We start from the raw sequence: 23,914 nt of genomic DNA on the forward strand, positions 1-23,914 counted from the left end.
GCCCTTGTCATTAGCTGTGAAAAGGCTTTGCTTGAACCACTGCATGTGTACAGGACTTCCAAGCCTGAAATCAGCAGCTCTGGGTGGAGGAGGTGGGCGGTGCTGAAGACTATAGTCTTCCTCTTCCACAACCCATACCAAAGCAAGGGCAACTCAAGGCCTGCTGTGGGCTGCACCTTGTGCTCCCACATGTACTGGGGGCTGCCCCAACACCTACCTCCAGGCAGCAGCATTTTTTGCTTCAAGCAGCAAGTGGTCATCAACTACCACCACTGCATGTTGGTTAACGCAAGGTCTTGGAGCCAGTTCTACAGTGCTATGGCTCCCTACATCCCCATCTCCTCCCTTCCTTTACTGGCCTGACTAAACAGGATGTTGTCTATTTTTCTTACCCTGGCTGCTACAGTAGGTTTCTTTTGCAGCAGTTTCCTCTCTATAGCTGCTGTTGCTGAAGGCACTGAGCATGTTTTCATGTTAGAGCCAGTGCTTCAGAGCTGCACTCAGGGGAAAATAAATAAATGGCGGAAGACTTGCGCAGTGTAAGCAGAAAGTGCACTCATTTGCTCCAGAACCATTGGTGCAGGTGGCGTTCATCCCATCTTTCCCCCCCACACTTCAAGCTGAATGAAAAAAGGTACTGGCTCAAGATATCTGAGCATGTGAGTACTGCAGGTCCCCAGGCAGTTACAAGACCCTCTTTGCCAAATTGAGACTTTATCCTCTCTGTCCCCTTTCTCTGCTCTAGCAAGTGAGTTCTCAAAGAATTTTTTTTTCCCCTGAACTGCAGTAGCTTTTCCTACAGCATGCCATCAAGCATGACAGCTCAGGCCAGTGAATGTGTTTAACGCAGCAGCAGCTGCATTGCTAATTTTGCCAAGTGCATGCTTATATACAATAGTCCTTCTTCCCCCTAATTTTAGACCAACTGCAGCATTCACTCACTGCAGAACCTTCTTCCCCCCCCCCCCCCCCCCCACTATCCAGCTTACAGAGAAGAGCATGGGAGCAGGAGGAAGATTTTCTTGTAGTGTTAAAGATATGGCCTAGATTTATCCTACAGCAGACTTCCATGCAAGCTCAAAGACCACCCCCCCCCCTGCCCCAGGCCTTCAGCACTGCCCTTTAAGGGCACATTTGGCTTACAAAAAGCCCTCCCCCTACCCCAGCAACTTGTCTAACCCCATCCTGTGCTTAGGGCCTGCTCTGCCCTGTCTTATGGCAAAGCACAGTCCCCCTCTCGGCTGCAGGTTGGCCCTGAGTCCTGCTTCAAGTTACCAGTTGTTCAAGAACGTTGTGAAACAGGTCAAATCTCTCACACACTTATGCCTCCCTTAAGGCTTGTGAAAACTCTACAGCACAGCAAGGTCCTCAGGGCATTTTTGCAGACATACTTTAAGTCAGTTTGTTCTTTATTCTAGTGGAGTACAAGGCCACTTTAGAAAAACCAGCTTTATTTTCCCCAAACCTTTTGCATAGTTAAATATGCATAACTCTAGTAATGCTGAGACCAATATGCAGAACTTATTTCTAAATAGCTGTTATTTAAAGCTTAGAATAACTCATGCAAATAAAACAGCTCAATTAACAGGGCAGTAACAATACAGGGCTATTTTCATTTCACATTTTTTTTATTAGTAGACAGATGTGCAGAAAAGACAAAAATAACTACTGAAGGGGAAGACAACACAAAAAATGCATCAATTAATTTTTTCTGGTAAATTATACTGAAGAAAAAAAAGGGAAAACATCTGGGATTTCAGCTAAGAAAACTACTAAGAAATCTAGTGTACCCTGCTGGTTTCAGAATGGTTGAAAACTGCATTTGAATAGGGTTGTAGTTGCAAATGTAAACGCTAATATTGGTTGAGACAGGAGAAAGGGGCTAAGAAAACCCAAATACACAGATTAAGTAAACATTTTTTCCTCAATATCTCTTAAATATTAAGCTTCAAAAAAAAAAAAACCCTCATACTTCAGTTTGTATCTCAAAAAAAGGAAACCAGCAAGTCAACAAGCAATGACACTGCAAGGGACAGTGGGGAAGAGAAATTAGTCTGGTTAATGTAAGAGCTCTCAAAATAGGGGGGTTTTTTTGTTTATGTTTTTTGTTTTGTTTTTGCCTTAAAAAAGGGGGGGGGGGGGACAGAAGAGTCATGATAATGCATCTTACAACACCAAGCTTGAAAATACAAGTCACTGGAGAGTATACAGTGAAGACGGTCAAAAGTACAAGGGAAATCCTGAAAGATGCAGTATCCTCGTTTCAAGCCAAGTCAACAGCACAGTCAGTGTTGCAATACTCTGCTTATTCGCTTCCCCCCCCCCCAAAAAAAAAAAAAAAGCTGTAGGTTGGGTTCCCTGCAAGACGCAAGCTGCCCAAGAGGAGGCAGGCATTACTATCCTAAGACCAGTCCTGCAGCAAGGAGTCCCAGGGCTAGGCCTAGGTCTTGCTGTCTGATCATGTCCCACACAGTCCTGCTTGCTGAAGCTGGCACTCCCCGTGCGGGGCTGGATTGGAGCAGCTAGCCTGGCAGGGCTCACGCTGTCCCCACACAGGTAACTAGCTACACTTGAGCCCCAGCTGCTGGCACCAAAAAAGGTGCTTTAGAGGCCAAGTCACTCCCTCCTGGAAGGATGAGGAGGGCAAGCAAAGCCACATGGGCCTTGTGAAAGCCACCCATGCCAGCCAGTTCAGGAGAGGTCCCGCTACCTCCAAAGGTAACATGCAAGCAGGAGGGCAGACCATCTCAGGGAGCGCTAAGGGACAAGACACCAGCACTTCGGCTGCTTTTATTCCACATGGTACAGCAGGACATATTTTACAGGAACGCCCTGGGGCGAGAAGGAGCAGGGCCCACCTGGGAGGCAGCCCGAACCTTTCACCTGGCACCTGTTGCCAATACAGCAAGCCCCAGCCCCAGTAACACTGCTAGCACATCTGCCTTGCTCACTTCAGCAAATGGCTCTAAACACTACAAAAAGCACTGCCAACCCCTCCCCTCCCCCCAGCCAAGGGTCTGCTGTCCCCTCCTCTCCCTCAAGGCAGGGAGCAGAGCCAAGAGCTTGCATACTCACAGCCAACTCATGGCCCCACAGACACTTCTGCCTGTTTTGTGGGCCAACAGGCAGAACCGCTGCACTGAGAGTGGCCAGGAGACCCCCCCATCACACAAAGTTCGCTCCCACCAAAGCACTGCTTTGGAGACCACAGCTGGTGACGTACCATTGAAAACCCTGAGATAAGAAGGGAGGCAGAGCCAAACGCTTGAGCCAGTAGCTCTTACCAGGGTAACTTCTTCTGTACCTCTGGGAGTGGAGGGGCTCACCCAGGCAGGGACAAGCACCTAGGATCCGACTCATTCCTCTAACTAAGAGATCCTAGAAGTGCCAGGGCTCGGCACGCTAAGGCAAGACTGGCTGCTGATCAAGGTATCATCCTAAAGGTGAATTCAGGCCACTGCACCACAGCCAAATGAGCACATTGCAAAGGGTTTAGGGTGCTGAGGGACTGAGTAATCAGGTTCTGCAGAAAAGAGCATGCAGGAACCCCCTTCCTCAAGGGGGAAGGGGGACTGTAAGAAAGATTTGCTAGGAGCTCCCAGGAACATGCAGGAGGCCAAGCTCCATGCGCTGGCTGAAGCGCACTGCTAAATACCCTGTCAAACCCTACCCCTGGCCTCCTCCAGCCTTAGATTTTCACATCCCTTTCACCTGTAGGGTTGCGGGACCTCCTTGCCCAGCACCCAGCCAGTGCACAGCAGGAGAGCGCAGCACACACCTCTGCCCCATGCCACAGACTGACCACAGCGCCTGCAGCAGGGAGAGCAGCCTGGTGTCCCCAGCTCTGGGGTAGGCACCTGTCACAGGCAGCTTTGACTCCTGCCTTCCTCCCAGAGCCCACAGGCAGCGCAGCTAGAGCAAGGCTGTTTGCCACCTCACGACCTACGTGCACAGCAGAAAAGGCTCAGGTGGGCACTGGAGTTGAGCTGCAGGAAGCAAGGCCTGCTAGCAAGCATTGGAGCAGGAGACTAGAGCATCTATCCGTCTCTCCCAATTCCAAAGACAAGGTCAGGATGAACGCTGGCCAAAACAGCCTGCTGTCACCTCTGGGGAGGCCCTCTTGGCAGCCAGGAAGCACGTCTGTCTCCTCCCTCCAGAGGGGCAGCTGGCAGCACATCTCAGCAGCACTGCAAAACTGAACAGTACTTTATCCAACCCCAACCTAGTCTGAAAAAAATAAGATCAAATAAATAGCAACCCAGGGCTCAGTTGTACAGATGTGAAGTGTTAAGTGTTTATTTTAGGGTTCATATCACAAGCCTTTTCCAGAGACAAAGCTGATTGTGCCCTCTGAGGCTCCAGGGGCCAGCTATTTCCTAACTTGAGCAGGCTGAAAAGGAATACTGTACCTTTCAGTAACATCCCATCAAGCTCAACACACAGTAGCTTTACACTCTCCGCCCCACACCTTAAAAAGGAAAAGCCACCACCACAAGGCTAAACGAATGTACACACGCTATTATTGTAAATGGAGCAGCTAAACCTTGGCAATTTGCTTTGTGTGGATTTTTTTCTTCCCAGTAAATGCAGCGCTTGAGCTCCCAAAAACCCAGCTTCCAATGGGTTTGTTCCAGCTTTAAATACATTAAACATCTCAATGCAAGACTGTATTTAATTCAAAAATCTAAACGCGAGCAAACCTGTTTCGCTGTGAGCGTTTCGTAGAGAAGTGAAAAGGGGAGTTTCTTTTTTAAAAAGAAATCATAATACAGTGATGAAAGGGTTAAGAATGCAAGAATTCAGACATTCTGTGGAGGGTCTCTAAGAGGTCCATAAAAAAGGAGCAAACAGATCCATACAACAGGAGACAGCAGGAGACAAAAGTTTGTTGATCCCCCCCCCACACTTTTTTGCTGGACTGCTGCTAGGTTACCGCTGCTCCCTTCTGGCCTGAGTCGGCAGGGCAGTACAGGGGCATAGAGGGAGCAGGTCACGACTCCTCATTGCCAGAATCATCATCATCGTAACAGTCGGCATCTTCCTCCTCCTCATCTTCGTCGTCAATGTCGTCATCATACAAGTCGTCGTAAAGCAAATCTGAACTGTTGTCATTGGAAGGCACTTTAGTTTTGATGCAGTACTCTGCCAGCGTAGTGGGGACCTTCACGCCATCCTTCTCTGCCTCGGCTTTAGTAGCCAAAACCTGTTTCCTGTGGGAAGGAGGACAGAGCAACATGACTGGAACTGCGTGCCAGCTGCAGCACAACTCGACTATCTCAACTCTCTGTACGCACAGCTATCCCTCAGCACCCCCAACCAAACACTCCTGGCAGCTCAGAGTCAGGACAGTTATTTCAACTGCTGCTAATGCTTGGCTGAAGCATCACAAATGGTACTATAAACAGATTCATTTCCCATAGCCCTGGGTTTGGAAGTACTCCAAGTTTGTTTTCAACATGCACTCTTTTTACAACACAAAAATCACTTATTCTGCAGAGTTCTGTGTTAGACACCTGCCAGAGCTCAGAGCAAGTTTCATTACTTTAGCTGCCCTGCCACAGAAGGGATGTTCAGGGGTTTCCCAAGATGACTTATTTGAGATGGCTTTGGAGATGCTATCCAACAGCCTTCTCCACCACTGATGCCTCTACCCCAATATGCTCAGAATGGAGCTTTCCAGGAGCATTTGGCACCTCTCTGCTCCCCTGTAGAGCTCACAGCTGCACCCCAGGACACAGCTGTAACCTGACACTGTTTGGGGGCTGGCAGGATACAAGAGTTTCCTGTTGCCTCAGGACAGAGGCTCTAGCTAGTGCCTCCAGGCAGCACCTGGGTTATGAACTGCTACTCACCAGTGCTCTTTCCCAGCAGGAGAGGAGCAGGTGGCAGCCTGTCCCTTCACCCACCTCCTGCCTGCTCTTCAGGAACAGTCTGCAATACTGTGATTATGCAATAAATCCAGTGCCACTGAAGCCAACGCAGCTTGAGGGACTAAGATAATCTCCCAATAACGCTCCTTGCACAGCTCAGGCCAGCAACTGACAATGCTGCTTAGCTCCAGCAACAGGTATTCTGCAGGCCCAACAGCTGAACCAATGCAGATGTGGTCTTCTGCCAGGCAAGTGTGACAGAAATCACACTGCGGTAAGGGCTGCCCATTTGCAGTTCCACAGCCACACTGGCTAAAGTCTATGTTGCCTTCCAACAGCACCTGATAAACCAACTTTTGAGGAAAGGACAGTCAAGACCGAACAGTGCTTCAAGCTAATCAAACCCAGCTTCACAATGCTTGCTAAATCCTGCTGATATTCCTTCAAATTGGAGGGACAAGTTTATGATTCATGAGTGCATTAAGCACAGAATTAGTGGGATGCAGTCAGTTTGAATCACATCCCCAACAATGCCAGCAGTGCTCGAAGGCAAGTAGTGACTTCAACTAGGATTTACTAGCAGCCAGGAGATTTTGCAGAGCATCATGCCAGATTAGTGTGAAGAAAAGACCAAGTTGAAGACAGATCACCCTTGCCCTTCTGTTCTAGAAGCCTGCACCACTTCAGTACTGAAAGCCCTACAGACCAGAAACCAGGGCTTGGAATAACAGCGCAAAGTTTAATTTCCAGAGAAACAACCACCGTGAGAATTCGGTTTCAGCAAATTCTGCAGGTAGCCTGTTTTACAGAATTCAAAGCAGGGGACTAGCAGCACCACACATGACAAAGCTTACCTAATGATTTCAGCATACTCCTTGTCTTTTCCTTTACTGTCCCTCCATTTCCTGAACATGACTGATGCATCCACATTGGCAGGAGAGAACGTGTTGGGCTCATTAAGCAAAGAGATTACACTCAGTAAGATAGTCCTGGAAAAGGTAACCACAATAGCAGAGTTAGAGCTCAGGATTCATGGATTCTGGGCACCCATGAATCCTTTAGGTGATACATCAGAAATTTGTTTAAGGCCAAAACTTAAGCTAAGGATAACTGAACCAATAGCTGAAATGAGAGCAGATATATATGCTGATGGCCTGGTGCTTAAGTTCATAGGGAAGGTGATATGATACAAACTGTCAAGGATCTAATTTGACTACAGACAAAATAGCAATGAACTTCAGAGCACATCAGAAAGCTCTTTCCCTCTGGATGAGCTAAAAGATTTGTGTTGTCATAGCACCTCTGCAGACCCAACTGAAGGATACTTTTGGGTTGGAAGTGCTTTTGCACAGATTAAGAACCACATTTCAGAAAGTCATTCAGCTGCCATGCCCAACTGTTCCCATCTAGACCAAACTGCAGTGGCCATTCCTTTGCTGTCTGACCCAAAAGATCCAATTCTAGCTAGCTAGAAGAGAGGAGAGAGGGAGAAACAAGAGGGTGGAAAGGGAGCACAAAGCCAAGTGTACTCTTGCACTTGGCCCATCACTTCTATCCACGTTTGAGATGGGGGTGGCAGGCAGAGCACAGATGAGTCCAGAATCCAACTTGTCCATGCTGCCTGTGGATGGTACAGGGTTGGGAATGTGCTTGGTGAGCCTGCTCCTCATGACTCTCAGCTTCCCGGCAGAAAGCTGGGGTGTTTGCCCATCCCAGCAGAGCAAAGGGGACCACTAGGACCCAAGGCACTCAAATCAGGCTGCACCACCTTCTCTGCCCAATTGTGCATTAGCAGGCTGGTGCTGCAGCTAGGTATCAGCTCTCCTCAGACCTTAGCCTGTGCACCTCTTGGGACACTGCAGCAGCATGTGAACATGGCAACAGGAAGACAATACAAATGTTTTTCAATACCCAGGCAAACCACCAAGGGCCCAGCAGAATTTGGCTGCTGGTACTCAGCAAAACTAGCATAAGCCAGTCACATAACCCCCAGCAAACAGACAACTTTCCTGGATTTCTAGCAACAGCATGGAACTAGCTGAACCTGCTTTTCCTACAGCCCTCTGCGTTTCAGAGCTTCTGCCTTTTGGTGCTAACATGTTGCCATGAGAGGCACAAGCACAAAAACTCAACAGCAGGCCACACTTGGCAGCTCTGCACACCCAGTCACTTGGCTGTAGCCAGCAGGACAACAGCTTTATAAGCCTGAGGCTGTCCCACTGGCAAAAGCTTCAGAATTTAAATGGAAGGAAAGGACACAAATAACAGGTCTTGAAATACAACAGTACATAGAAACTGCCCTGCAGAACTTGATTATTAAAAGAGACTACAGTCAATTGTACTTACACTGATTGAGAAATGCATTCAAAACAGTATGTGCTAAGTAAATCTAACAACTACCTGGGATACAATTCCAGGAAATGCTTGGTCACTTGGATGGTTAGTTTCTTGAAAAATTTTCAAACTAAATACTTATGTCTGGCCAGACTGTTCAGCACAGCTATCAGGACAGTCTTCTAGAGTTTATTTTCCAAACGTTGTAATTCAGTAGGAAAGGAGAATGATAGCTCTGGAAAAAGCTGTCTAGTCAGACTGGAACGATGGGCAGAAGAAAGATTCTCTTTCACTTCATCCATCTCAAGGATTTATTTAAAATACTACCAGAGCAAATAAGCTATAAAGCCAGCCTGTTAGGTCCAGTAGTATTACAGCAGTTTCACTGTAGAGCAGGGACAGCTTAAGGAAGGCCCAGGGCAGGAGTTAGTATCAAGGTTTAGCATCTACTCCACCACGCTTCCATCAGTGGAGAGAAGACAAGCCTATTTCCACTTGGGTACCCCAAAGTCAGTGCAAAGCCACTTGAATAGGTCACCAAGGTAATCGGCTATCAGAGGTGAGGCTCTCTGCACTGCTCATTCACGGAAACGATTTGATGCGTTAATCAAGACTGTTGATATCCCAAGAACTGGGCATCGCACTCCGATTCAAACCTTGCTTTTGTGAGTGGGTAGATAAGGTACTCCAGCACAGAGGAATCCTAGTACATGGTATCCAACAGGACCCAAACCACAGAAGAGCTTGACTGAAAACATCTTCAGCACTGGACACTAACTGCACTGACAGGAGACAAACTGACCTATGCAATATTCCTGGGGATGTTTCTCACAGGCTAGATATATGCAAGTTGTCTGGATAAAGAGTGGGGATTTCAAGTCTCCCTTCTGTTTTCTTACCTTCGTCCCTCCCCAGTTACCCTGTCAGCTATACCCTATCAATAGTCATGCCATTTTGCTTTAAAGGTTTACAGTTCTGCTGTCTTCATCAGAACTAGTCACTCGAGATCCCTTTAGCATCAGTGAAGAGAAACCAGCAGGTTCAAGGAATCAGGCCTGACCAGTGCCCGTTTCTCTCCATATATCAACAGAAGGGCATGACAAGCTCAGATGGATGAATTTCATCCAAACCAAAACAGACATTTAGGAAGACTGAAGTTTGGGGGCTCCCTAACAATGCAGCCTTGTTGAAAAGGATTCTGTTCCAGCTTTAATCCACACTGTGGCTTCTTACAGCCATCTCCAGACATAGGTGTAGATTTGGCATAGCACATTTTTACTCTCCAAAGTGAAAGGACTTGGCTTGGACTACATTGATAGAGATATTTGATCTGGGCAGCACTCTGCAACCAGTTCAATACATTATGGCAGCCAAAAGCCAACAAAAACGGGCATGCTCAGGAAGCAAAGTGACAGTGAGTAAGTTCAGTGGGCTAACAGTTAAGTACAATTTTTATCTGTGCCTGCTGATATATCCGAGGAACGTTTTTTTCCCACAGAAATGTCACTCTTAAGCCTAAAACATTCCATGAGAGTAAGCGTCAAAGAATGTACCAAAGTGAGGAGAAGCAGGAATAGGAGAATTAGCAAGATGAGAAATTTCATGTCCAGCTTTCCGGGCTCTATATAACGAGCTACTCAAAGCGTTTACGTGATCTAAACAATCAGTACCATAAGCTGCTTCGTAACTGTGAATGCAAGCTTGCCAGCTAGTCCTAACAACCAAAGCAGATTATGTCAAATCTAAGAAAACCAGTTTAATAGCCACGTGAGCAGTGGAACAGGTAAACACAGCTCAGCAATATAAAGTTTAAAACTGAATTTAAGGGTTTTTTTTTGTTGTTTTTTTTTAAAACCTGGACTAGAACTTTTCAGAGGCTGCTTCATACTTGCTGTACTTGAGACAGATTGAACGGAAAATGACGACCTTTAACTTTTAAGTGTAAGATTCCCTACTCTTCAGAACTTCATGCAACAAAGACACATCATTTCTTGAACCTTCTTAACCTTGAAGTAGTACACTCCAGGAGGGAATATCAGTTGTTATAATTTGCTGACTGTTACCTTTGCTACTTTCCTGCCACATTAGTTCTAGTTCAGCACTTTGTAGTGTTCGTTACAATCCTATTCCAAGGGTCAAGAATCCAATAAATCCCCTTTGCTAGAGCTCTGCTTTGACAAAGGCTCTTTTCAATTGAGCGTTATCAAACCAAATTAGATAAAAGCAGAATCAAACTGTCAGACAACCCTTTTCAGATAGCTGCATTCCCTCTTATGAGCTGAGATTCCTAGCTTGATTTACCAATTAAAAACGGGGGTTTAGAGTTGGGGACTACCATCTAGAAAATCATTCTGAAAAGAAGTAGAATTCTCATGTGATAACCTAAAAATCTGAAGTAGACGCAATCATTTTAACCTTATCTGGATAAGGAATCTGAGTTAGAACAGGGCAAAGCTTTGCTCCAACCTTCCCCCTCCCCCCCCACTATGTCACTATTCCTGCTGCACACATCAGTGATTTGCTATTTGACACTACTTTTATCGGTCATTTATTAGAGGTGTTTTGCAAAGGAAATGAAAATCATAGTTGAGATGTTTTAAAGAAATATGTTAGTCTTGAATGCCTTTGGTACCTTGTGATTCCTTCAGTTTTTGGCAGTGAAAGAAAACTACCTAGCTGTTCAGGACACCATACTGTAGAGAAGGAAATGGGGACAAGTATTAGAAGGCAAACATTGTGTAGGATTAGGTAAAAAGTTATTCTTACTGGGCCTGAAAACTCAAAGACATTCTTTCCCATCTCTTATCATATCTTATCTGATCATATCTTAGAGGAGTCTGGTTAACTTAAGTGTAAGATAACATGGACTGGAAAAGACTAGAACATTTGAGATAATTTGCTTTAAGAATATGAAAAATTGCAAACAGGACAGAAGTCTGCTTTGTTAGCCCAGCCTCAGGACACAGCACTGTAGCATCTAAAGAGGCAACTGGGGAAGTCTGGCTTCTACCCGACTCAAGCCCTAAAGCCCCTAAAGTCTTAAATTCCCTTCCAAGTCTTTTTTCCAACACAGGGTTTAGTCTAGGAAGGAGAGAGAGATGACTGGCCTTTGAGGCAACTGTTGCGCATCACCTTTTCCACGCTTTTACCTGACATTTTGGGTAGGGTTCCACCTCTCAGATGGCAGCTCTCCACTTTGTGGGTCATCTACAGGTGGGTGAAGAATTGAAATACATACATCTCCGTTCTGCAAGACAAAAATAAAAGCTGAACACAGGCTTGCTTGAGGTAAGGTCTGATGACTGACTTCCACCACTTTGGCTATGTTCTGAGCAACTAAAACTGTGTGCATATGGAAGCCCCCCAAATACCAGTAAAAATATGGAAGAGCTGGAACAGCTCTCAGTTCGTCCTAGGTCTGTTGTGTCTATAGGCTCAAGAGCCTCCTCTTCCTAAAAGCAGGATTGGTCTGCAAAGGGGTACAAAACAATTAGAGGTCAACAGGTTTAAATAATGTGGCAAAGGGAAAAAGAACCCAAAACAAAAAATACCACAAACCAAACACACACACTTTGCATACAGCTAAATTGGTCTCTAGATTACAAGTGTTACACAGTGATAAAAGTAAAGTTAGCTGTAGCTACATGAGACCTAAATTAGGGTTAAATTCCTTCTCCCCCCACCCCCAGCAGTAACTGAGTTAGCTACAGGAATCTTTAAATCCAAGGGTTTAGCACTCTACACTAGCCCAGCTATCAAAGCAATACTTCTCCTGGGACATAAGAAGGTTTGAACAGATGGTGAGGGGCAGGCTTAAGCCGCTCCCCTCCTTAGGCACAGTTGTTTGAAATATCAGGTGAAAAAGCAGGAGATGCTCTGAGGGTTTCTCTAAAAAATCCATTCCAGCATGCAAGAGGAAGAATATTTTGGCACCATATGGAAGCCATACAGCCACATAATCCTCAATCTGTGTCTTACTTAACAGTGTTATGGCCTGAATATAGATTTAAAGCTTCATAATGCCTACCATTTATAAACACTTCAAGCAGCCTGTAACACCAATTTTCTATCAGTAACAGCACTCTAGGATGCTATTACTACGTAGGAGTACTGTAGCAGTATTCCTCATGGCCAATATCTTCCATTGAAGCTGACTCCAATGGTTCCCAGGGTACCAATACCTTACTGCAGGATGGAGTGAAGGTGCAGATGGGGCCCAAGGCCATCTAACAGATCTTGGCCTCACCAAGCCCTGCTGGCTTGCTTCCTCTTGCAGTCAGCTACTCAAATTACTCACAAGGACATGCAGTCCTATACCATCAGGTGACAGCCTCAGCTGATGGGTAACTTTCATGCTGTCCCCTGTCACCCTGATCTAAGATAAAAGCTGATTATAGGAACAAGGGAGACTTCAGATCAGTTTTGTTCAACACTACGAACCGGCAACACCCCAAGCACAAAGTCTTAGATATGTCCTGAGCACCCTCCAACACTGCTCTACCCACAGAAGTTGGGGTTCAAAGCAGTGCTGCTCACAGTAGCATTATCCGTGCCTTTGAGCCTGAGCCAGTGATCACAGCTACAGATAGCAACAACTCACCTGAAGAGCCTCACCGTGATTAACAGTAACATTTGTTTTTATAGTCAGCTGAGATCCTGCTTCAATGTTGGAGGCTTGTGATCAGTATCTAGAATTCAGCTGCTTGCTAACCCTGCCAGCTATGCTAATCTAGCAAGTCTTTGTCATTCTGAAGCAGCTTTTTGTCTAACTTTGTCAATTTGTCATAACTATGAACACCAAAGTAGCACCTGGAGCTGCTGAATACCCAAGCATACATCTACCTTGCTGGAACAGTTTTAAAAAACAGAATGCTTTCCTTCTGAGGTCCTAAAAAGTCTTGTCCAATCTGTCTTTATTAATATCACTTCAAGGTAAAATTAAGCTTACCAATGTGAAATTCTGTTTATGGACTATTCTGGTTTTATTCCTAATTGCCGTTAGTTTACGGTTTCTTCTCTAGATATCTCCTGGGAGAATACAGCACTGCTGACCATAAGAAAGCACCCTAACGCTGGGGGGAAGTTCCTCATACGATCAGGTAAGCATTCAGAATGTGGGCCAACATATTTTGCCATATGAAACACAAGAGAAACAAAGCAGTAAACAGTTTTTCTCTTGAAATAACGTTAGGTGCTTTGGAATTCAAATAGGGCAGCACTGCACGACAGCTTGGAAGAGCAAAAGTGCCACGGGACCTGGAGAGATCAACATGGGTTTTTATGCATCAGTGTAATCAAGGGGACAGCCATCCTCTGCATATTTTTGAAAGACATAAACAAGGAGGATGGTATACTCATCTGCAGGAGGAACAAACAAAGCAGGCGAAATACACTTCTGTTAGGACAAAACTGGAAGGCCTTGTTACCTTATTAAAAATAAAACCTAGTATTAAACGCAGTTTGACCAAAATTGAACTGATGGCCTGAGTAAACTGGAGATACAGAAAACACACAAGTTACTCAAGTCTTATTGCTTAGAAGTAGAATGTCAGCCTTAACCTCTCCTTCTGGTCTCACCAGCAGATTCTGCAAACTGCTACCTTCTTTCATCTTCATTATACTGAGAGGTTCCCCTCCCCCACCCCCAACAAACCCTCAAACCTCAAGCCCTTTGCTGATTTATTCTCAGTTTCATTTGCAGTCATCCCAGTGCCCCCCATCTTCATTGCTTGGGCATTGTTTCCAAAAGAGCCTGCAAGCTGCTTCAGATTCCCTCAGCTCCAAGAAATACCCCAGCTCTCAGCTTTGTAGTTTTTGTTCATGGCAGTATTTGAAGAGTCACTCCAAAATATACCCATCAAGTTTCGGGTTAGTTTCCCCTCCTACCTTCAGTTGTTTCTGGAGCCAATTTTTTGCCTTTCCCACCAGTACCGGGAAAGGCCCTTTCCAAGATTCAGTTTTTGTACATACTGTTTTGGTAACATAACCATTTCCCACTCACCTCCTACATGAGAATTTCTGGATTCAGAAACAGCATCTACAGTATGGAGCTGCAATAATCTGCAGGTCTCAAAGTTTTCTTTATTTATAAATCAAACTCCCATGTAGCTGAAACAGAAACATCATCCTTGACTATACATTAGATTCTGTGTCAAGTCCAAGACTGAAGTCAGAGAAGATGGTCAGACAACTGATTTCAGGATGACCCCTGGGCATAACACAATCCTCCTGAGCATCCAGGAATTAAAGCAGATTACTATCCTGTTTTCTAGTGAAGTTTGGAGAAGCTTTTGGCAATTTATGCCTAAATCAGAGCAAGCTCAGATTTAAAAAAAAGAAAAAAAAATCAAGTTTTTACTGTCACACCTGAAGTACGCTCATTCCAGGTTGGACATTTAGCAGCAGCAGCAAATTGTTAGAAAAGAACCTTCCAAGCCCAAGGCTTCATCCAAAGCCACTGATTGTAGTGAGGAAAAGTGACATTCCTATTTTGAACTAGAGCTAAAGGAAGTGTTCTGAATCTCTTACGTGATAAGATGACATAGGTGTACCAACAAAAACATTTTTAAATGCCTTCAGCCCTCATAAGAAACTACTCAACTAGCAGCTCTGACAAGCTGACGCTTGTTTGGAACATCCAAGTATTCAGTGTCGATTTGACTGGCTGCCGCTAAAAGCTTAACTCAAGCTTGATCCAAAAATGGGCCTTCAACTTCCAAATATAGCTCTATTAAATTTGGTAATTTTGAATTTTTAGTACTGAGATTAGAAACAATACTGTATCCAGATAATGAAAGACGTTCTGACAACATCTCTGCACCAGCACTACTAGACCCTGTCTTGAGCTGCTGCTCAACATGGGCTCTTCAACATAACAGCTCAATTCAACCAGGCTCCAGGACAAACTGTAAAGGCCACTTGATATGTGAAAACCTAGCAAGGAGTATAACTTGGTCTATTCACACTGCGCAACACATGGTAAAGATCCCTGAGAAAACACCAGATAAAATCAGTCTCAGAAACAGAACAGCCTCACAGATATGTGGTTGCCCAAGCAATGGCACAGGCTAGCCTGAGCACTGCAGCACTTGCACAGCTGGGCCAGCATCAGGTCCTAAGCTAATGCACCAGAGCACTGCGCTATACCAAGACGTACCAGCACGCTCCTGCTTTAAAACAGATGTCCTCATCGCAGCACGTCCCCAGCACTCAGCTCTATCTTGACCTTATCCCAAATCTCTCCAAACAGCCTGTACTAGGCATGCTTTCAGGCTGGGGAATGTTGCTTTCTAAAGAGCATTTATATAAAATCATTCTCCTCTAGGGAGCTGCTGCCTACGTGCACTGTGATCCAATCATAGACCTACAGCACACAGCATTACATCCTCCAAACACACCCCAAACATGCACTTAACTAAGGGTCACTCTAAATTGGCTAATAAACATTAAATCCAGAGGTATCTGTCCACCCTTTCTGAAGGGTGGCCAGGGTGAGCATGACTTCTCCAGGAGATGGGGGACCACAAAGAGTGAAAGGCTCTCAGGGGCAGAAGAGGGAAATATGAGGAAGCGTGACTCTAGCCTAGCTCAGACTTCTTACTGGGAGTGCCCTGGGTCCCCAAATCCTTTTGTTTGTAGATCAATTGCTGTAAGAAACAGTTTCAAATTCCTGATATTTTTTGTTTCCATTACCCAAGTTATTTGCAGAATAAGTTCAAATGAAAGCATACTTGAATACTATGTATAGTTACTAATTGCCAAACTATCGCAGCAGGATAAGACCCCCCACTACAAGAACTCTCCCAATTGCCAAGCCACGGCACAGTGCTTCAGCTGGGACTGCCTGCTGTGCCTGCAGGTATGAGAAAGGCTCCATCCCTCCCAGAAAAAACAGCACTTCCTCCAAAGTTTAGATTTGACTGCTCAACCATGAAGCTGACATTTAACATAAACAACTAGCCATTTTGGTCATGGCTAGAGATATTTAATACCTTCAATACCCTAAATTTTTATAATTAGAACACATTCTCGCCTGAAGAGAAATTCATTAGTTTGAAGGAAAACAACAACAAAAAAAGAAATCTTACCTCATAAATGTTGGGATGCCACATTTTGGTCAGGAATCTGAAGGTAGGTGGTGAATAGGGATAGTCAATAGGAAATTTAATGTGAGCCTGCAAAAAGTAGAATTATTTTAGTCACTGTGAAACAGAATGAAGAGAAAACAACAGGCTACCTTTAGAGTGAAAAGTCAGAAAAAATAATTTCAATTAAGGCAATTAAGTAGTTTGTTTCACTCTATAGATTTTTTTTTTTTTTTTAAATTAACAAAAGCACTAACTGAACAACAACAAAATCTTGACCCCAGGACTGACCTGGGCTGGCAATGCTCAGAAAACCATCTGAAAGGTATTTATCATGTTCCAATTCAAGCAGCACTATCCATTAACTGTTTTTCAACACTAAAAATAAATTTAAAAAGCTGGTACTTAAAATACAATTGTTCCTTGCTGGGTTCAGAAGTAGGCTAAAAACATGTGCTGAGGTTAAAAGGCTTGTTTTATGCATGCTAGTGCAAAGACTTTAAATCACTTTGTGTGTATGAGTGGGTGTGGGTGTGCGCGCGCATGGTGGGGGGTTAAACACTTGCTCAATTGAAACTCAAGGGTTTTTGCCTTTTTCGTGTGAAAGTTTAAACTGATGCAGCTACCTGGATTCCTAATATTAGGTTTCTTGCCACAACAAACATTTAACAAGTCTGAATATTGTTTGTGTATGTTTAATAAGCCTCTGTACCCTGATGAACCAAATACTGACGGGCTCTGACGGCAAACATGACCTTCCAGCACCTGTGCGGTCAGCACTCAGCTGTGGGGCAAAATTCTGAGCCGAGTCAGTTGTGCAAAGACTGCAGAGACCCCAGCAGTGGGTATGAACCTTCCTGTGCTACCCTGGGATTCAGGACACTCCAAAAGCCAGACAGCAGGAAGAGTGGCTGAATCTGAAATGATTAAGGGCCAGAGACTCAGGAGAAGCAGGGGGACTCGCACTCTGTTTTCTGCGCTCTGAAGCAGAAGTCCTCCCCTTGGCACTGGTTCAACGTGCCAAGAGTCCCAACCACCACGCCAAGGGGTATTCTCCACTGAAGCATCTTCTGCCCACTGTACTACAGCTGCGCTCATGTGCAATAGGGAATGCAAAACAAATCCAGAAAGAGCAAGTCACACACAGTAAGCGTAGAGCCACTGGTCACCCCCTTCAACTCGAAAAGGCACACCACAGTCCCCGTTCAACAGGGCATCCAACTATGGGACGTTTTAATCGGAAATCTCAGATACGTAAGCAGGCAGGCAAACAAACAGGCTTACTGACCTACTAAGTACCTAGCTACAGTTTCACTTACAGATTAGCACACACCTTGGCATCGTAACCTAAAATTTAAGTGCCAGGTAGCCCAGCACAGAAGGTCTTCTGTTCAACTTGAAGGAAAGCTCAGTAGCCGATATGTCTACAGTTCTTCACATATCTACTTGTACTTATGCCTGTACACGAGTATGCCACAGAAGTGTGGCAGCATCAAGTCCTTACACCATGGTAATTTGCCATGGCACATTCACAACCAAGAGATTCATGACCGGCTTAAAACAATCTTAGCCCACAGTTTAAGGTCAGCTACACAAATGGCATTGCTCCAAAGTAAATGCCTGCTATCACCAGACAACTACAAGAAAAAGCAGCTGCTGCAGCAAGGAAGCACCTTGGCTCTGGAACAGAGTGAAGATTTACCAAGGGTAGGGCAAACTTACGTCAGCACAAATGCCTGCATCGCGTAGCTGCAAACTTCTTTTGGACCACTGGGATTTTCCCAAGAAAGCCCATTCTTGAGCTTACATGCTTAAGTTTCATCAGATCTGAGGCATAACACAGCCCAAGGATCGAGATTAAAAATGTAAGAGACAACAAAACTCAGGATTTAGCTAGCTACAAGATTTCTTGGCAGAACCTATATGCGTGTCTTCATCTATACACAGGCTTCGTTTCTAGGTTGCTCTAAAGAATAATATTGCCAGCAGAGTATCAGTGTTCCTATGTTTAAATCTCACATACGTGGTCAAAGGGATGAGGCAACAGGTCTCATTCCTTTCAGTAATCCTCTGCTCTCAAACCTGTCTAACCCTCATGGCGTTACCCCAAGACAGCCACAGCACAAAGGTGAGCTTGGAGCACCATTTACAGTCTCTATACTCCCCCCACTAGCACCAAGCACGAGTCATGCAGAAATTGTACACCCTAAAGACCACCTCAAACCTCTCAACCCTGCTTTGCAGCCACAACTCTGCAGCAGAAAAAGGCTATTTGACTGAGAATTAAACAAAGCTGGCATTTTGCCATGTAAAGGCTACCTCTGGAGCTTTCGCGCCAGAAAATGCAACCGGAAAGAAATTAGAGAAATCTTTTCTTCTCATGTGGAGGCATCTGAGATCCAAACTTGCCTGTAATCAGTTGCATGTCTAGAAGAATCACAAGGACACATTATTTGTGAATGGGCTACTTTCAGCTAGCCTGTACATATGCTTAGCACATTGAGATGCTATACTGAAGCATAAAGCAAAACGAAGCAGCTTCTGTACAAGGCCTGACTTCAGAGCCACAAGCCACAGAATTAGGAAATCCCAGATCAGAAGCAGGGAGTTTTTACAAGCACTTTCAGGTCTCCATGTTGAGATCATTCAGAACTTGAAAAATGAAACCAAATACTTTTTCCCAGGCATTACATTATTCAAGTTTCTGAATGGGTTAAGAAAGTCAAGAGTTTCAGAGTCAAGCTGCAAGACAGATTAAGATACGTTAACAGCCATAATTAGAAGTCAGGATTCCCACCCCACTAAAAGTCCAATTCTAAAAAAATAACATTAAGTGACCAAAATATAAGCCTGGATTAGGCAATCAGCTTATTGCTGAAAATAAAGCAGGAGCTCACAGGAAGGCTTTCCCCCTACAATTTCCCTAATCTAAGGCAAAGCAACCACTTGAACTGCTTATTATTTCTGCTAAGGTTCAGCCAGGCAATCCCATGTACTAGAAAGTGGCATAGTTTTAGGGTAGCTTGTTGTTAGCCTGGTTAGAGCCAGACAAATGAATTTAGGGATGCAAGTCAAAAACCTACTGCCTGCAAGCACCCAACCATTACTGTATTTACAGTATGTTTGATTCCTCTAGTTTATGTTGAGCCAAACAGAAAGAGTCTTATTTCAGTGCCCTGATTTTAGCTGCCTTCTCACCATAGTGCTTTTTGGCAGTGTAGCATGTACTCTGTGCAGAAGCAGCAATTATCAGTACATTCCTCCTTGTCCACTTTAGGACTAGCCATACCTTTAGTCTCTAGAAAGGAACTCCCCTGATACTTTGCTCAACAGAGCAGATTTACAAAGGGCTGGATCCTCTGCTAGTGTTTACTACTATGAACAAACAGCTTCAATCTCTAAATTACTGACACCACAGTACGTATTAGGAATATTGATAACATCATGGCCATTTCATGGCTGACTACTTCCTATTTTATTGCCTTGGTCCCTGACACTATCATTAGTGATTGCACTTGAAATGTGTTTTTTCCTCATAGTTTCCACATACCTCTATAGTCAGATAAGACAAAGCCATAGTGAAAACTACATACACACTAGAAAAAAAAAAGAAAATCTTACTAGACACCATATTATATGACTAAAATCTAAAAAAGTAAGCCTAATGTTTCTACCAACTGCTGAATTAAGTCCCAGTAGCCAGTCACAACAACTACTACCGTGACTTTGAGTTTCTAGAATTATTACCATGTACTTGAATCAGCATATATATGTGTGTATGTTTATATATATATATATTTATTTATAAAAATCATAGTCTTCTCAGTAGGCAATACTAACACAAGTGGTATTCCTTTCTAACCTCAGCTGTCTAGAAATTCAGTATTTATTCCAGCCTACCTTCAGACACATCTGTAGCCTGATGGGAAATAGGCCTTTGACACCAATTTATTCTACTTTTTCCTCACTCTGACAAAGTCTAGATGCCTAGTTTTTAGGCAGCTAAGTTAGAAGTGTTGAATCCAACCAATCTGCCCATTGCAGAAAGGCAAGGCAGGGGGAGAAGGAGAGAAGGCGGTACGCACATTTCCTGGAAAGCTACCAGCATTACAACTGACCTGATTTTGGGATATCAGGATCAGCTTTTGCAGTTGCCAATGGAAACTGCAGATGCTTGGCAGATGCTGACATTGCCATTTAAAGAACATTTTTATAAAAAAAGCCACAAGCATAACACAAACACACAGCACCAATGAAACTAACCACCCTTTGAAAAACTATTTAAGTTCAGATACAAAGGCAGGGTTTGCACTTATAAAATATTCTGTGGTGTTCTGTAATCATCTTCTACAGCCAAATCACAGACAAGCACCTCCCAACTTGGTATCACCAAGGTCTCCATGCACTCTGCAAATGCTTCAACTCTTACGTGGGCAAACAGCATAAGGCCTCCTTATTTTTCTTTGCAACATGCATAACCAGGCTCCTCGCTGTGCACATCATCACTTTCTGCAGCTGCATTCCTAATGAATGTCTCCTGCCAACATGTTGCTAACTACACCGTACATTTAGCATACAAGAAAGCCAACAAGAATAGCTACAGACCACCACAGGATTAAGTGTTAAAAATCTAATCCCACAAAATGCCCCTTATTGCTTCTAGCACATCATGCATTTATACAATTCATCTAATGGATTTTCTTCTTCCACGTTAAGCCCGGATTACTGAATGCAGCATTAAATACTATGCCAGAAAACACATTTAGCAGAGGTCAGTAGTAAGTATAACACCCTGTTTTGCACATCAACAGGGTTTAAAGCATCTTGATACTGTTCCGCTTCAGAACCTGTAAAGCAGCATTAAAGCCAGCCACATTAAATTGTCAGTTATTTGACAAAGTGAAAATGAGTGTAGGATTAATGTTGCCACTCCAGATATTATGACTCAGCACCTGAGCAATTTCTTGCAGTAGAGCTGAGCACCACCTGGTAATTTAGTCTCAGCTTTAGCTTCATTACCCAGAAACACCATATCAACATTAAAAAGCACAGGGAATATCAGTAAAAGAGATGAAAGGTGTCGTTCTGAGTTAGAAGATGAGTGACCAGCTGAATTAAGTGTTGTAAATCCTGAAAACTCCCTTGTTGCTGCAGATGGCCATATTAACAGCAGCAAATACCTTATATTCTGTATTACCTAAACTGTTTCATAAGCCATTTAAACCACCAAGATCCAAACATGAAAACTGAAGTAGATCTCAAAAAGGATATTATGCCCCCCCAAAAAAGGGAAGAAAGCCACAAGTCAGTAGACAGAAGATGACTCAAGAAGTGAGGTTAACTTACAAAATCAGAAACTGGTTTGAGAGGCAGAGGAGTCCATTTTTGTACATATCCTGCATACGCTTCCTAGTTTAGTTACCTGGGGAAGGCATTACTGAGAGCTATTATTGTCAATGGATGACTACTTGAATATTAGCCTTTTGCTGCTTAGATCTGACAGAAGAAGGACAAACAGGAGTGAAGAAAAAATTACTACAGCCCCATTGTTAAGCTGGTTTACATCCAAGCTCCTGGGATCCCATACATTCACACTCCTCTTGCCTGCGCCATCTCTCAAGGGATCAGAGTAAATGAAATTGCTCTAAACAAATGGAGTTAGTCACATAAGCAGTTCCTGGAAACTGAACCATTTTCTTCTTTAAAAAAAAAAAGAAAAAACCCACACAACACACTTAACGTCAGAAAGTCTTTCATATCCTAGAAGTTCAGTCTAGAGATTTTAGCCTTTATGATGGTAACTGTTTGTGACAGCCGTTACTCATTTAGAGACTGAGTTAGCCTACACAAGTCAGCTGTACTTAGGATCTTAAGCAGTTTAGCAGTTAGACAATATATTCCCTTCTTGCAGTGAGTTTTACTGCAGGGACAGACCGTGGTATTGCCCAGCTAATTACGCCATTCAGTCTGAACCACGAGATAGCCACTTTGGCTCTAGTTAAAAAGCGCTCATTGTCAGAGCTCTTGAGCTAGAGAACATCCAGCTTCAGATAGAGCAGCTGTTAGTGTTCTCATTTTGATAGCTTGCTGGGGAGCCCTTCAAGAAGCCAGGGACAGGCTCAAAGCAGAATATTAAGTTTCCCTTGGCAACAGGCCACCTGCACGCTTGGGAAGCTATTGCCCTCCCTGGCCGCAGCACTGAGCGCTGCCTCCCGGGCACAGGGACAGCAGGTGCCCATCTCCACCTGCACACAAGACAGCTGCAGCACCCATGCTTTGGTGCAGAGGTTTTTCCTAACACAGCAATATGTCCCAGGCTAGTCATGGCAAAGTGAGGGTCTGTTTCCAGATTGAGATGGAGTTGCCAACTCTTTGCTGTAAACCCCAGTCTAACAGTAAGCTATTCATATGCAGAAGGCCAAGGTCACATGGTCACAGCAGACACTGTTGCAGCAGTTTGAAAAATTACTCCAAAACCATTGATCACTGCCCCCAGAGTTCAACCAAATGGGGAGAATACAGGGGCCCTCACCTACATTAGCGTAAGGACAGCCAGGTTCACTTCCATTACTTTTATTGTCAACTTGACTTTATACAGTGCTACAAAAACACTATCATTACAGCAGCTGCAGGAGAGGTAGCATCCAGCAAAGGAATTTAAGAGTTGAACATGGTGGCATCCTGAGCCATTCTGTTCATTTTTACTCAGTTTCTGCATTTTTCTGCCATCTCATCACAGAAAAGGCAACTACCAGCAACCACGTATGACAAAAATCAAACAGAGCTACTTAGTCCTCTTATGCAGGCCAAGCTGCTAGCCCAACAGCTTTGCTAAACCTCAAGCCATCAGAGCTGAACGCTAAAGCAATTCCAGAGTCTCATATGAAAAAGCTGATGTCATACTCAGGCTTCTATATTTTCCTAGAAATGTCCATGCTAAAGTATTATTAGTTTCTGCCTCTAATTCAGCCTGAACTCCAGGATCAGACTGGACCTTAAGAGTAGAAATACGTAATGAAATGATCAGAGTTTTTGACAAACCACAAAGATTTTTGTGATCACCGATTGCCTCAAGTGGAGCTTGGGCTCCTGGGTTAGGTGATTTCTGATTGCCCACAGGCTCGGTGTTTGAGAGAGAGCTGTGTGGCTTGAAATCAGGTTTGTGAGTTTGTGTTCTGCAGAAGTCAGGCTATAGTCTGTGCGTATGAAACGCATACACAGGAACAGCTGAATCAATTTTTATTTGCATCTATACAGACATACTGACTTCCAAATTCAGGCAGAATAGGAAGAATAACGCCCAGTGTGTGAGACTGAAGTCTCTCTATAGTGCTTAATCTTTCCCAAATACTTGGAGTAAGTTTTAGGTACAGCATCACCAAGTTTTACATCTCCTCTCAGGTCTCTGCTTTAAAGGAGAGCCTGGCACTTGAAATACAGCAAGATATTGGTACCTGACCTGGTAAAGCTCAGCAATGCTAGTGCAGCTGTTCTAAAAGAGATGTTGTGTGTACATTTCAGAAAAAATACTTCTCCAGCTCTTTCTATTTGCAAAATTGATATGGCTTTGCCAGAGCAGAGGCAGGAGTCTTAGAGATTGCTTATTCAAAGTATCATACTACATTA

At 44.2% G+C, this 23,914-nt stretch overlaps 1 protein-coding gene across 1 annotated transcript in view; it reads right to left on the reverse strand.

Annotated features, from left to right (window-relative positions):
* Window positions 1-4,268: 4,268 nt before the first annotated feature.
* Window positions 4,269-23,914, reverse strand: part of LOC104151993 (ubiquitin-conjugating enzyme E2 R2) — a 51,894-nt gene continuing 32,248 nt past the window's right edge. Inside the window, exons 2-5 of the mRNA XM_068928352.1 lie at window positions 16,292-16,378; window positions 11,354-11,451; window positions 6,725-6,859; window positions 4,269-5,210 (exon numbers count right to left, since the gene is read on the reverse strand). Coding sequence (XP_068784453.1) covers window positions 4,991-5,210; window positions 6,725-6,859; window positions 11,354-11,451; window positions 16,292-16,378 — 540 coding nt within the window. The 3' untranslated portion in view covers window positions 4,269-4,990. The remainder of the gene's footprint in view (window positions 5,211-6,724; window positions 6,860-11,353; window positions 11,452-16,291; window positions 16,379-23,914) is intronic.

This window comes from Struthio camelus, chromosome Z (genome assembly GCF_040807025.1).
Source record: "Struthio camelus isolate bStrCam1 chromosome Z, bStrCam1.hap1, whole genome shotgun sequence".
Taxonomy (NCBI): Eukaryota; Metazoa; Chordata; class Aves; order Struthioniformes; family Struthionidae; genus Struthio; species Struthio camelus.